Source organism: Parasteatoda tepidariorum, chromosome 8 (assembly GCF_043381705.1).
Source record: "Parasteatoda tepidariorum isolate YZ-2023 chromosome 8, CAS_Ptep_4.0, whole genome shotgun sequence".
Classification (NCBI taxonomy): domain Eukaryota; kingdom Metazoa; phylum Arthropoda; class Arachnida; order Araneae; family Theridiidae; genus Parasteatoda; species Parasteatoda tepidariorum.
In genome coordinates this window covers 51,805,823-51,821,216 of record NC_092211.1, presented here as the reverse complement: position 1 = coordinate 51,821,216, position 15,394 = coordinate 51,805,823, and the positions used below count along the sequence as shown (strand labels likewise).

General features: G+C 29.3%; 3 protein-coding genes across 3 annotated transcripts in view; 1 reads left to right on the top strand and 2 right to left on the bottom strand.

The window, feature by feature from the left end:
* LOC107444215 (ras association domain-containing protein 8) overlaps positions 1 to 15,394 on the bottom strand; it is a 376,108-nt gene that overhangs the window by 110,337 nt on the left and 250,377 nt on the right. The window lies entirely within an intron of this gene.
* On the bottom strand, positions 637 to 993 carry LOC107451553 (small nuclear ribonucleoprotein Sm D3). Its single transcript, XM_016067691.1, has one exon. It carries the CDS (start codon positions 991 to 993, stop codon positions 637 to 639), a length of 357 nt encoding a protein of 118 aa, XP_015923177.1.
* Positions 7,922 to 8,293, top strand: LOC122270463 (uncharacterized). The gene has a single exon (XM_043047864.1). The coding sequence runs from the start codon at positions 7,922 to 7,924 to the stop codon at positions 8,291 to 8,293; it is 372 nt and encodes a 123-aa protein (XP_042903798.1).

The window sequence follows — 15,394 nt, the reverse complement described above, 5'->3', positions numbered from 1 at the left end:
AAATCATCATTGAGGAATTTTAAACTTTATAAAATGTATACTGTGATGTTCTTATTTTATGAAACAACTGCTTGGAATTACACTAATCTTCTCCTAATTAAATTTCTGTAAGTCTAACCATTATCTAAATTAGAGATATTAGTTTTTCCAAATATATTATGAAATACTAAAGCAAGCTCACAAAAAAATGTTAATCACATTTAGTATATTCAAAAATGTATAATCAATTCTGTTTTGAAATAAAAAGGTTAAAAAAATTTAAAACTTAGAATTTTCCATAGCACAATAATCCAAAAAAAAATCTAGAAATATTTCGCGTTTCAATATTTAAAAAGCAGAATTATATAAAAATGGAATCTGTATTATAATTTTTTTTTTAAAAAAAATAGAGATTCAATGTTTACTGATAAAACTAACACTATTACTAAACTATATATGTACGAAATGTTACATAAATAATACACTTAAAATTTTTTTTTCTATAACAATAAAATTTGATATCGGAAATAAATTGACATTTTCAAGAATTATAATGGTAATTTAATGAAAGGAATCCAAATAATACAGGTATATACTTCATCTAAGCAGGGTGTACATTTTGAAGTTTGCATGAGCATATTATGATGATGAATCATGTTACCGGCGACCGCGAAATCCACGTCTTGAGCCGCCACGGCCACCTCCTCTGCCACCACGACCTCGCATTAGTGAGCGACTCTCGCGTTCTAATTGTTGAACTTTCTCTCTAGCTCCAGATGGGAGAGAAATTAAGCGTATTTTAACGCCTTTAATGTAAACACTATGCATTGAAACTTCATGACCGCTTGCAAACACAACTTTTGCATTTGTGAGAGTTAAACTCAAATTATCTTCTGCGTCATGAAGTGTTCCGGTAAAAACTTCGCCAGTAGCTGTGTCCACTGTAATTGTTTTGTTTTCGAATTCTCGTAAGAGTTTGATAGGTACGCCAGTTTCTTCAGTAGGTTTTGGCATGCTTGATAATTTCTGCTATTGAAAAGAGTAATTGAAGTTATCAAAACTCGATGAAATATTTCCTCACACTGCCAAATAGAACACAAAACGAATACCACTCTCACTTCGAACCGAAACCCGGAAATGGAATTTCGAACAAAGTAAACAGTTGCAGTTAAGTTAATGGTCATAATTGAATTCTGATTTCGATTTTCAAATGACATTTAGAGAATAGCAATAATTTTTTAAAATAAAAACGAAACAGTTTATTCTTAACTAATTAAGAAGTTTAAGTTGCGTAGACAAATTTTTCCAAATGATTAGTAATTAAAAAAAAAAAACAGAAACGAAATCGATTATTGTTTTATATCATCGTCATTGCACAATAGTTGCCTCATGATTACGTCATAAACCTGGTGAAAATTTCGAAATCTGAATTTCCGTACCTCTGAAACATTTTCATTCATATTGTTAAGAATGTGATAGAATCAGAAAATGAGTAACTTTTTGAAAAATATATTGCCCTTAAATTTCTTTGAATTTTGGTAATTGTTTCTTGATCCAATTGCAATAATATTTCAATTTTAAAAACACTTATTTTTATTTGGCTCTCATTATTATAGAGTTACGAGTATTATTTTTATTTAAAATTTTTTTTATTGTAAGATAAATCTAGATATTTTCACTAGTGTCATAAGATTTTTTTCTCTCTCAATGCGTATAGAATTTTAATAACCTTGTGTTTTAATTGAGGTTTCAAACTGTAAGAAACAACTAACGGGAATGTTAATCATGATTGGTCATAATTTGTCATACATTTTAAATTTAGTTAAACACATTTTTTTTTATAGTAAAGAAATAAAATCGAAACCGGGATGGCTTCCTTCCATTTTATGTTCTGTCATGATAATGATTAGTGTAAAGTGATACATATTTTTTTTCTAATCTGGCGGATTTCATGTTTTTAGAATCTTTATCAAAAATGAGGACATTAAGGGTCACAAAATAATGTTTCAGTTAATAATTTCTAATAAAAAATTCTATCCAAATGTAACGGACCACTAATGAGGAATTTGATCAAGTTTGAGTGTCTAAGGATTTGATTGAATATTAATTTGGGACCACTAATGAGTTTTCCTTTTTATTTTCATTTTTGTGAGGAATTCTGAAAATCAATATTAAGCTTTTAAAAGACAATTCAGATTAGTCAGATATAAATTTAATTGTGTGTTTCGCACGCATTTGCTGAAAAAATAAAAATCTTTTGGAAATTATTTAAACCATTCGTTATGAATGCATTTTTTTGCCGGTGCTTTTACTCACAGGGCAGATGTTACGCAGAAGTTTTTCTTCCTTGTTTTAACATTTACCAGATTGAATGAAATTGCTGAGAATTTTTAGAGTAATCTTAAATTGCATTTTTATTTATAATTCTTGCTAAATCTTCAAATATATTGATTGTTATTTAACAAGAAAATAAGAAAATGGGAATTTTAGCTTACCGACATGCAATGTGTAAGGTTCACGGCACGATGCATCTCTCAGTGGCGTCACACCAGTGGAGTCACCTCTGTGGAGTCACATCAGTGGAGGGGGTTGCCGTAACGAAAGGTTAAATGTTGGAAAATGTATTCATTGTTATAAACAGATGTTAAGTTGATTTGAATTTTTAGTTAGATTTTGTTTTGTTTATTTATCAAATAAAATAGAAAATTCATTCCTATACAAAATTGATTTTTTTAAAAAATATTTATTTCCAAAGTGTGAGGGATAAAAAAAATTAAGCAAATGCAGATACAAATATCATAAAATTGAGAAAGAAAAAAAAACGTTTTTAGTTTAAAGCCTGACATTTAGCCAGTCTTAAATATCAAACAATTTTTTTGTCGAAAACTTTCGAAGGTTTCAGAGTGAAATAAGGAGAGAAAAAAAGAATAAATTCGAAAAAATTAACAAACAGTGAATATTTCTAATTTAATGTTTTATTTTTTAAGCATCTAAATCTATATTAATCGACATAATGTGCTCCAATTGTAAAACAACAATTTCCTTCTTCCCCCTCCCTTTTTTTTTAAAGATTCAAACATCTAATAACTTAATTAATCGACAGATTGTGCTTCACTTGTAAGCATATATGGCAACGTTACTTTTAAAAAGTAACGAGTAAAAGCACAAGTATTTTTTAGAAAAGTAACGAGTAAAAAGTTCTTATTTTAAAAAGTAACGAGTAAAAAGTACAAGTACTGAACAAAAAAAGTAACGATTTAAAAGTACATTTCTAGGCAATCGAAAATTCAAAGTAACCTAAAATTTTATTGAATAATATTCTTATGTTCTTTAATGTTTTTGCAAAATTGTTGTTATTTATTTAATTATTTTAAATTTTGAAAGTTATGGACATTAATTTATTTTTAAATTCTGAAGAATATTATAATATAATTTTATAATATAATCGTATAATATAATTTTAAAATCAAATATAATTTTAATATCAAACTTTTTATGGATTTGCTCGAAAAAGAAATTTTATCTTTTGATTTTAATTTTTAGTTTATTACTTTAATTTATTTAAATTACCATTGATTTAAAATTGTTTTACTCTATAGAAACGCGTTTTAAAAGCACAAACATGAACAAAGCAAACACCGATAGCTTTGCGATCTTTGAGCTAGTAAAAAATAATTGAACGTGCAGTATAAGTTGAAACAGAACAGTCTACAGTTTTATTAGTAACAATGGCTAATGCTGAAGTCATGCGAGAAAATCATTTTCCGAACATTTCTGCCTAACGGAATAATTAAAATTTGTAAACGAATTTTGGTATCAGCGGCTAAATTAATACCTTCGAGTTTTCAAGAGTTAAAATAGTAGTTATAAAAGGTTTTAAATAGCACAAATAGTTCTAAAGTTCTCAGATATTTGACTGGGCGTTGTTTGACAAGGTCGGCATAAACATAATTTTAGTAAAAAATGTACTAGATAAAAATGTATTTAGTAAAAAATGTATTAAGACAAAAATGTATTATTAGTGAGTTCAATAAGAAAATTGAAAAACGTAATGACAAAATCCAACATTTTTAATTTAAATGTATGAAATAAATGCATAAAACTCGAAAATGAATGAAAATAACTTGCTAATTAATATTTTTATTCATTTTGCAAAATAATTGCATTTCGAAAGTGGTGTCACTGAGTCTGCTGCGAGAATTTCTCAGAACGTGCTTAGCCACGCTGAATAAGTGCTCCACGGGAGCACTAGAAGGTACTGCAGTATTATATTTCACATATAATTTTTTTACGATTGGATATCGATTCAAAATTGATATGCTTTCCGTTTCGAATTTTGAGCTCATATATGCCATAAATTCTTCTGTCGCTGGTGATTGGCATGATGTTTTCAGCTTTAGAAAATTTAAAATCCCTGGGTTTTTTTTTTTTCTGTTACGTTATTAGTTATAGCAGGGTTTTCAGCTTGGGCAATTTTTTGGTAGCCACCTCCCTATCTTTTTCTTCCAACCAATTAAATTTGATGCAAGGTACCAAACCAGCAGCAAACTCTTTTTAATTTAATTTGTTTCCTTTTTTTTTTAGAAAGCTTACCGAGTTTTAGAAAAAAGTAACGATTTCATTCGACATTTCCGTTACAAATACTTGTACCTTTTCCCTAAAAAAGTAACGAAAGTACAAGTAAAAGTACTAAATTTAAAAAGTAACGAAGTACAAGTAAAAGTACGTACTTTTTACTTGTACCGACGGTACAAGTAACGAAAGTAAAAGTACTGTCATATATGCTTGTAAGACAACGATTTTTTTATTTTTTGGGTCATCGTCTATTTCTTTAAAGTAACAATACAATGCACTCGCAATGTAAAAAAAGATAAAAACTAAATGTTAGTTATAACTTTTTTATTCAACTTTTTCTATTGAAACGTATAAAACTCCTTTTCATAAATATTTACCTAACATTAGGAATAATGTCATACCCTAGACAAATTTTTGAAGTCAATCCTAGACAAATTTTGATCAGTTGAAATTTTAGCAATATTTATATTAGTTTATGTATTTCCTTCTAAAGGAAAGGTACTTGATTATATGTTTAACATACATACAGATAAGTCTCTATTTGACTTAAACCAACTTGCTTCAAAATGGCTTGCATAAAATCATGTCTTCTGCTAACTGTTTATAAGTAAAGCAGTGTAAGTCAAAAAGGCACTTGGTGACTTGACTCCGACGTCATTTTTATACGTCATTTTAAATATGACATTTCGATTGTAGTTCAAGACGTGACTTATCGGGCGTTATTTATAATGTCAAACGTGAAAACACTTTTCAGTGAAGGAGTCGAATACTATAATTGAATTTTGCTATTCGTAGTATGATTTTAAAAGCACTTACGTAAAATTTTCTATAAGAAATTGCTTTTCAGAATCATAGGAGCGAGATATATCAAAATGTACGCTCATGAAATTGAGATCAGAAAATGATATGGTTTGTTCTTTTTTTTTCGTTTCTTGTAAAAGTAGCTTGTTTTTAAATCGCGTTTTTGTACTTTTTAAAATATGTTCCCAATTCTAAAATAACATTTGATTTCGTGCTTTTTTTCAATGGCGGCACATGCAAGGGTAACACACTAACAGTGACACACTAAGTGTAATTTGAGATTTTGATATTAAACAAAATTTATTTTGCGAAATTAAAATGTGACTTTCAAACGTTTCAAAATGAATGTTTGAAAAAAATACTACGATTTAGTACAATATTATGTCAAATACAGATAATGTTAATATCCCATTTATTAATGTAAAAATCGTAAAACGAAGATGGGGGATGTATCAATCATAAATAAGAACCAATAGAACCATCCTGCAATGTGTGTGTTAAGATGAACACCTGACGGAAAAAGAAAAAGAGGGAGACCTGGCATAGGCACAAAAAAGTAGTCCTTGGCAAAGAAGTTTAACCGGATGGGAGGCAGAAAAATGCTTGTCCAAAGAGTATTCGGGATAAAAATACTCGAGACCTTATGTCCCAGTTTGAGAAGAAGGTGATAAGTAGGTGAATAATTAAGATATGGCATTGATATTAAGGCCACGTTTAATAACTGTCAAAATTTTTTAAGCTACTTCAAGAAAACAAAATTGGCGCAGAAGGCTGATGCTCCTCTACTGATTATGAAGTTTCATATTCCAAATCTGGAGTAGGTTAGAACTTTATTTTCTTTCCTTCAACCCATTATCCAGATAATTTTTAAAATAATCAAGTTTTGTTCTCGTTTGGTGCAGATAACTGTCATAAATGAAAATGTTAGATTAAAATATTTGTTAAGTTAAATTATTTTGAAGAATTAATTAGTTTTTACTTTAATTAATGAGTTACATCATTTATTAAATCATTGAATTAATTAGTTTTGTTGATTTAATTACAGTAATTTGAGAGCAAGTTATGATAATCTGAAGGATTTTGTACCAATATTCGGTCTGGGTATCTTATCGGTAAACGCTGTTTTACTGTAAAAAATTTAAATTTATGGAGCCACAGTAAATTTAATTCAAAAATACAATGAGAATTTTTAAGGCTGTTTTTATTCTTGTTTTTTTCATATTGATTTAATTTACAAACAGTATTAAAATCAACTAATTGTTGTAAATAATAAATAAAAATTGTATTTTATTCATTGCAATTTTTTCGTTTAGCTTTTCTACCATTTGTAAAAAATTCGCTTAAAAGGTTTTAAAAAAACTTTCTGGAAAATTGACGAATTAATTAATACAAATTGTTCATTTAATTGCTGTTTTAAAATTGAAAATGGACATAGTCAAACTTCTGGATATTTTGCTTAGTTTCTTTTTTTATTAAGGTTTAAGATTGGCCAGTTCTCTGATACGTAGCTTTTGGTGCCCGCTTCAACCAGCAATGCAGTTCGAAAACCAAGAGGAAAGATAAATCGGCTTTAAGAGTGAAGATATTCTTTCATTCTCTTTGTTACAAATAAATGATTTTGTACAGAATTCAAATGTTTTGAAAATAAACTTTTCATTTTAATACAAAATATTTTCCAACCCTGAACCAACAATATTTTTGTCACTATTTTACATCAAAATAAAAAATTTTCTAAAATATATATTCAGAAATTGAGAATTTGACTAATGCATTTAAAGTAGAACGATGAAAGCATTCAGTAGGAATGTTTCCAAAGTTAGTAAAATAGTTAATTGTATGTAACGTAGAACAATGAAACCATTCAGTAGGAATTTTCCCAAAGTTAGTAAAATAGTGAATTGAAGGTAAAGAAGAACGATGAAACCATTCAGTAGGAATGTTCCCAAAGTTAATAAAATAGTGATTTGTAGGTAAAGTAGAAAAATGAAACCATTCAGTAGGAATGTTCCCAAAGTTAGTAAAATAGTGATTTGTAGGTAAAGTAGAACAATGAAACCATTCAGTAGGAATGTTCCCAAAGTTAGTAAAAATAGTGAATTGTTGGTAAAGTAGAACAATGAAACCATTCAGTAGGAATGTTCTTAAAGTTAGCAAAATAGTGATTTGTAGGTACAGTAGAACGATGAAACCATTCAGTAGGAATGTTCCCAAAGTTAGTAAAAATCGTGAATTGTAGGTTATTATTCTTTAGGATTTCAACTTTTTTGATCTAGTGAAATTTTCTGAAAGAAATATTTTAAATATTGATAGAAGAATTATTAATAAACCGTTAAGTGATTAACTACTGTTAAACTTATCAAAAGTTGAAGATATTTGGAGCGGGTTCCAAAAGTTCCAAGTGTCGGAGCAGATCACATACACTGAGTGGCCAAATTATTATGACCACCTCAGAGTTTTATGCAATTGAGTTATTGCGTCACAGCGTTGCCGCTAGAGGGCAAGATAACTATAACACGGGAATGCTGGACAAGTGAGTCATCAGTTATACTGTGTTGCTGGCTCAGATATGGGAAGAAAAAGTGATTTAACTGAATTTCAACGTGGAATGATTGTGGGTGCGAGATGTGTCGGAACAAGCATCAGCAAAACGGCTGCACTTGTGAAGTGTTCTAGAGCAGCAGTTGTTAATGTGTACAAAGAATGGACAATCAAGCAAAAAACCGGATCTCAACGTCAGACTTGTGATCGTCACAGGGTACTGAATACTCGATCAGAGAGAAGGCTGGCCAGGGTTGTGCAGTGCAACAGGAGACCAACAGTGCGACAAATTGCAAGTGATCTTACTCAAGCAGCATCTGTGAACGTCTCTGAACGTACTGTTCGACGCACATTGCGCCGTATAGGGTATGGAAGCAGACGACTGACGGGGTGGTCATGATAATTTGGCCACTCAGTGTATATGACTCCGAATATATTTTTTCATTAAATCAAATATCTTTATAGTTCACTATTAAGCCTTTAAAGTTATATCTGTTTACGGTAGAAGAATGTATTATTTAAGTTAGTGGCATATTGGTAATTTTCTCGTTTTAAAATATTTTTCCCAAACTTAACTAAATTTTAAACTATCGCACTAGAATGATTTCGTTTCTCTTCAAACAACTATGTGAAGAATTAAGAATGCTTGATTCACTGTCGTTAAATTTTTGGAATGGAAAATCAGTTTTGAAATATTTTTTTTTACATTTATTTTAATCCTGTTTTTAATTTACAAAAAGAATCATTTACAAAAGAATCGCTTTCAAAAAGAATCATTTCTCAAACGGCGACGAAAAGAACTTTCATAGACAAAAAATATATAAAAATTACCTTTATTAACTATCTAGAATTTTGTACAATTTCTAAATTCCATACTATTTCTTTTTTTAAGTATTAAACTGTCTGAAGTATAAAGTCGCAATAACAATTTATGTTATTTTTTTTAAACATTTGTCTGATTACAAAATATCCAAGCTCAAAAAAAGTACAAAAAAAGAAGTTAAATATGTTTTTATTAGAAAATTATAGCAAAGATAAGTATCAAACTATGAACAATAAAGGAGAAGGGAAAAACAATTTTCTGTACTAATTACTGCTAAAACAGTCAAATTACTGTGAACTAAACCAATTAATAAACCAATAAATCTTACCAAAAAGAAAATATTTACACATAACACACTTTAGCGCAAATGCTTTCTCAGCTTTTTTTTGAAACTGACCATACTTATCCGACGATTGCATATAAATGAAAAAGAAAAAGTTACTTTTTATGGGACTTTCGAGAGAAGTTGGACGATTTATAGACAAAGCACAGCATAGTCATAATTTATACCTTTTCCCCGCGATTGTAACTTATGGAATAAGACGGTTTTATTACTTTCAAAACTCTGGGGTATCGCTAAGATGTAATAGCTTGTCAGAAGCTCGACCCTTCCCCGCTATAAGACGATATCCGGCTGTTTTATATGATGCCATCCTCACTGTAAATAAGCTTTGGACGAAATTAAAGCTCTACTAAAAGTATTTATTTATCTCTCTTGATGTTACAGTTGTAATGCAAATCTTCGTAAATGCGATGCTTTTATTGCAAATTGTAATGAGAATTGTGATGCCATTATAGGCATTACTCTTTTCCTAGCTTGTAAAATTTCTTTAATTTACTAAATTTAATAATTTTTTATCCAATTGGGTATTTGCACTTCAAGAAGAAGACCGCCCATACCCACACATGTGAACTATGACGTCAGCGCCAGCTAATCTTTATCAGCAAAATGGCGGATTAAAGTTGAGCTAAATTTTCCTACATAAGTTAGAATGTTAATTAACGATAAGTTGATTAAATAGAGTGCCATATCCCACATCGAATTAGTTGTAATATAATTCATTTTCGTCTACTTCTTTCACTTAACTTAGATTTATTATTTGTTAATGTATTTTATTGTAACCGTGTGATATATTTTTGTTTTGTGTACCTGGCTACCTCGATGCATAATTAGTTTATTTATGTTCCACGTGGACTCATGCCTGCCTTTGTGTTAAGTCTCTGCGTAAATATACGAGTATGGTGAAAGAATTGAAATCTTTGGAAAAGAATCTTTGTGGAAGAATTTAGAATGTATCATTTGAGAGAATTGATATTTGATGGGCATGACTGACTCGAAATAGAATGAAAAGAACAGTTTCTAACGTAAACAAATGACACGTTTTAACAATTAATTAGGATCGAGATAACCACACTACGTCACTTTCAGGTCTCCCATTATTATTAAATTAAGGCAATTAACTGGTAAATTTTTAAAAGAAATACTTTTTCTAAAACTTTTTGCTCTGTTTGAAAAAGTTATTCAATTTTGGAGTGTAAAATAGCTAAAAACTATCAGAAAAAATATGTGAGTAGAAAGTAACTGTATTTACCAAAGTATTTTCTAAATACAAATAAAATAGAATTTTTGCTAGATTTTTACTTTTTATGGGATTACGAATAGAAGTAAATGATAGAAGTTTATTACGAATGTGTACTTTACGTTTTTTGTTTTCAGCTTGACAAAAACAGAGTTTTTTTCTCCTTCTTAGTCCACAAGACCATGCAGTTTTTGAATTTCTTTATTTTATATTTTATTCTTTTTAGTTGATCATTTTAATTCCTTTTCGTTTGACATTTTAATTATTATCAATTTATCGAACGAACTAACAAAGAAAATTGACTAATATTTCTAAGACAATTTAGTTTAGTCATTAATAAATTTAGTCATTAATAAAATAAAAAAATTAATAAATATTTAAATAAAATTAAAATTATAAAAGCTTTATTTTTATAGCGAACTTAAAAAGAAAAAATAATTCTGCTTTTATCAAAGTAAAATCGAATAGCATCTCTAGCAGCAAAATAGTTTGCGCCTTTTTTAGACCAATATTCATTAATCTTATCTCAATAAATGTTAAATAGGCCGATATTTTCCGATATTGGTCTTATATAGAACTATTAGATTAACCTAACATTTTATATCCATTATCCAGCCTATATCAGTTCTATATAGAATTCTCCATTTTACCCGGATAATTTTCAGCCACTTTCAATTAATATCGGCTCTATATAGAATTGTTATTGTCCAATGTTAAAAAATTAATTTTGGATCAATATTATTTTATTTTATAATCGTCGTTGAACAGCCGATTCAATGTTTTGGGTTTACGACTACCATTTTTCCTCTCCGTAGCCCTGAACCCAATCCAGAAGACAAGGGAACGCCTGGATGAAGAATTGGAAGAAATTCGGACCGATGTTTTCGTCGAACTAACTCGTGCTTAGCAATTGATCGTTGCTCCGATTTTCAATGTTTTTACGATATACAAAAATTCCTTTTTCAGGAAAAGACACGTTTTTTTTGTGAGAGTGATTTTTTTCCATATTGTTATCGTGTGTTTTTCCATGCATATTATCCATGTGTTTGTTTTACAGTTTTCAATTATTAACAATTTTAATTTAATTAATGAGTTTTTTTGGACATTTTTAAAGGATTAATTCTTTTTCCGCCAATAATATAAGTTTATTTCATACGGATTTTTTTTCCTCTTTCGTGGTGTGGTTTATACTACAAGGCTTAGAAGAAATCAGAATTGTTTCGATTCCTATTTAAAATCCTTTTACTCGAAAAGCAATTCGACCTAAGCCCAATTCTTTACCCCCTCTGAAAATTTAAAAAAAAAAAAGAAATAAATAAGTTTGGTTAATATCTGAACCACCTTATAAGAATTTCTTTCAAGTAGTCACTGAGAAAACATAAAAATTGTTTGAGCCGCCTTTTTTCTTTCTCGGTGTTATTTTTTGAACTAATTAACTATACATAGACTTTATTATTTTTTGAACTAATTAACTATTATATAGACTTTATAAAAGCTAAGTAAAACCTTAATTATTACCATAATGCCTTTTATGGGGAAGAAGTGAAGCGTCGTTAGAAATTAAAAAGAGGAAAAATATTTATTTCCAGTTAAAGTTTAAAGTTTAAGTTTCACAATTTATTCTGCTCTATAATGCTTGTAATTAATGAATAAAATTTTTATTTACTATCTAAACTGCCTTGCACTAATTTTGAAGAGTGTCCGCTGTAGTTGTTTTTACTTCTTGGTGTATTTTTATTGAATTTTTTCTATCGCATTTATTTATCTTATTAATTCATAATACTAGAGGGAATTAAAAAAAAATCTAATTAGGTCTTCAATGCCATTAAAGCTGTGGAAAAGTAAATTTAATTGGCAAAATCTTATTAACCTACCGTAATCATATTTTTTCTTTCTATCTTTTTATAAGCAATTTTGAAGCGGCATGGCTTGTGTATAATATTAAAAAATAAATTAATTTCTCTTTTAATTTAGGAATTGGAAAATAAGAAAATTTGAACTGCTTTTAATTTCTATGTCCATTCAAAGAGGTTGCATGTACCAGATAAAACGAAAATAGTTTTTTTTTAAAAATTTCGTTTAATCTCTAGAGATTTAATGTCGAATATATTTGGTAGGTAGGTACTTTATTTACGTCGCACGAGATATGGGCTATAGGGATTCATCCCTGAGAATGATCCGAAGACATGCCATCACAATTTGATCTGCAGAGAGGATGTAGTTACTATAAATAGGGTGTTCTATAATCACCTCCCTTAGTAAATAATTTCCCTAATCCTTGTCGAAAATGGAATAAAAATTATCACATTAGAGGCTGCATATTAATATTTAAGTGCGAAAAGCAACAATGTGATTAAAACAAGACAAATCAGTAAAGTGAATCAGAAAACATTGAAACCTGTTTGATTGAGGAAAACTTTCAAATTTCTACCGGAAATTGATCTAGTTTTCGATGTTTTTAATCCCGCTTCTCTTCATCGTGAATCGTTAGATTTTATTAACGTTAGGATGCTTTTTCCATTCTTAAAAATTAAAATTATCGTTGCCTCGAATGTGTATAGATAATTTTGACATCACTTTCGACAATGATATAAATAACATGTTTTAAGCGTGGTGGTTGCGAAACACCTTGCATATTTTGAAATAGAAAAGTCTGCACTTACCATAAGTGGGAAAAATAAATCGAAATCAAAGGAATCGTTGTCAAGGTTACACTAACTAAAATAACTACTTTACATTGTACGTGGTATGAAACGAAATGTTATAAATACCCCTTCGCTTAATGTCTCTTCCTTATTGACATCAATAATCATACGTTGAATTTTGCCAAACTTTTTACATTGATTAAAGATTTTAATTAGGGACCTAAAGAATTATTAAATGACTTATATTAATTTAAATCACCACCCTCAATATATTTTTAATCCTGGCTGAAGATGAAATCAAAACAAATATACACATTAGGTACCGCAAATTAATATTTCAACCAGAAGAAAGCAAAGACGCTATCAAAATCAAACGAAACACTACTGAAGAAGGCGGGATTGAAAAATTCAATAACTTTTTCATAACCAGAAGCAACAGAGAGGAATCGATAGTCAATTCTTACAAGCAACTTCAATTTTAATCAGGCAACCAAGCTTGTTTTGATGGTTTTCATTCCGCTTTTCTCACTAGTGATTTGTAAAAATTTGGTGGCATTTCTTGTATCTTCCTGGTTTAAATATTAATCTGAGACTCCTAATAAGTTTATATTTTTGATTTTACTCTTGTCAAGGGTTTTAAAACATATATGTAATATTACGTATATATTTTCTAATGAAAGTATATTGCAAAGCCATTTTATACATATATATATTCAAGAGACTTTTTTTCACAGTCTCAAAAATGAAAAGAGCAAGAGAACGTTTTTAAAATCTTATTTTAATAACCGTTGTTAACATTTGTTTCTCTTTTATTTTCGAACGAAATCAATTAAAACGCTGTTCACGTTAAAATAATCCCGCATGGTTGACATCAAACAATTTCTGTACTAATGTTGGCATTTATATCACTGCATTAACCAAAAGCGTGATATTAGTTGCGTTCTGATAATCTAGAGTGTGGATTACAAACCGAATGTTTGGTTTCCGAGATTCATGTGAGGGGGAGAGGATTAGATAAGAGGTAATGCATTACCTATCAAGAGACGATAATTTATTACTTATATTAAATCAAGATCTATTCCTATGCAATGAAACCATGATCATTATTGGAGCCTTCACAGTTATTTTGGGCTTATTAGATCAACCGGACTGCCATAGGACATTAAAGTGATTGCTTGATGAAGATGTTTCTGTTACATTGGATAGATGTCGACTGTGTTTTCCTTAAAAAAAGGAAACGGGTGTTGTAAGTTAATATATATATATATACAAANCAGACATTCTGGCACCATGAATTCCGGGACTTTTCCCGTTCAGACTTTCTGGCACCGTTCAACAATGAAGTGGATGGTTTCGAGGATGATGGGTAATGGTCAATTGCAACTACTACATTATATATATATATATATATATATATACGGACTCACGTTCTCATTCGTGAGTCCTGCGCCCGGCCAACCAGGCTATTCTGACCAATTTCTAAGTAAAAGAAGCATTTATTTTCTACCATTGTCTCTGGAGGTTAAATTGATGTGAAACTTCTCAGCTAAACTTTATTAATGTTTCAGCAAAATTTTAAAATGTATGACAATTTAAAGGGATTTCTAATGATCAAACCTTCAAAATTATATAAAATGCGAAATAAGGAAAATAAAAAAATTATTCTTCGCCTCTCAAATGTCAAATTTTATTTAAAAACGTAAAACATTCGACACAAGTATTAGTTTTTGATTCACTTTAGTCTTTTAATTCAGCCTTTAAAAATAAATACTAGATGGCAAATATAAGTTTTCTTTACATTTTAGAGGGAAAAGAAATTCTTATCTAAAACTTGATTTTATTTAAATTTCCGTGTCCTCTTTACGTTTTAGCTTTACATAAAGATTTTAACGAAAAAAAAAGGAAATTTGATTTTTTCTCTAGCTGACTCCAGAGGACTGTTTTCCACGTCAAAAGTAAACTTAAAAAAAAGGGAGCAAATCAATATTTAAGCTAGGAAGAAATAAAAACACTATGAAAATATGAGGAATCTCTTTTACGGTAAAGGGATTAAAAATACCAAAATCTGATTATCAGCTGGAAGAAATAAAGAGGAATTGAAAGTTGATTTTTAGAAACACTTCAAACTGAACCAGACAATCGAACTGGTTTTGATATTTTTAATCTCATTTTCTCACAGACATTTTGATAGCTGTCAAAAACGTTTTTTTTTTAGCTTAAATATTAATTTGCAACCCTTGATCTGTATACTTTTTTCAGCTCATTTTTGACAACGACTCTAAAAATATATATTAATCAGGGTTCCAAATTAATGGTAATCCGTTAATCCAGGACCACTCAAAGTTGACTTTACAACAATAAAATAATCACTAGTGGTCTGCAGAACCAGTAACTGATATAAAGGGATGATTTGTTATTTTGGTTTTTTAATTTTCTGTTTCGTGTTTTGGTGT

Coding starts and splice junctions, on each gene's coding strand:
- LOC122270463 (XM_043047864.1), top strand. CDS start 7,922: ATGGGAAGAAAAAGTGATTTAACTGAATTTCAACGTGGAATGATTGTG.
- LOC107451553 (XM_016067691.1), bottom strand. CDS start 993: ATGCCAAAACCTACTGAAGAAACTGGCGTACCTATCAAACTCTTACGA.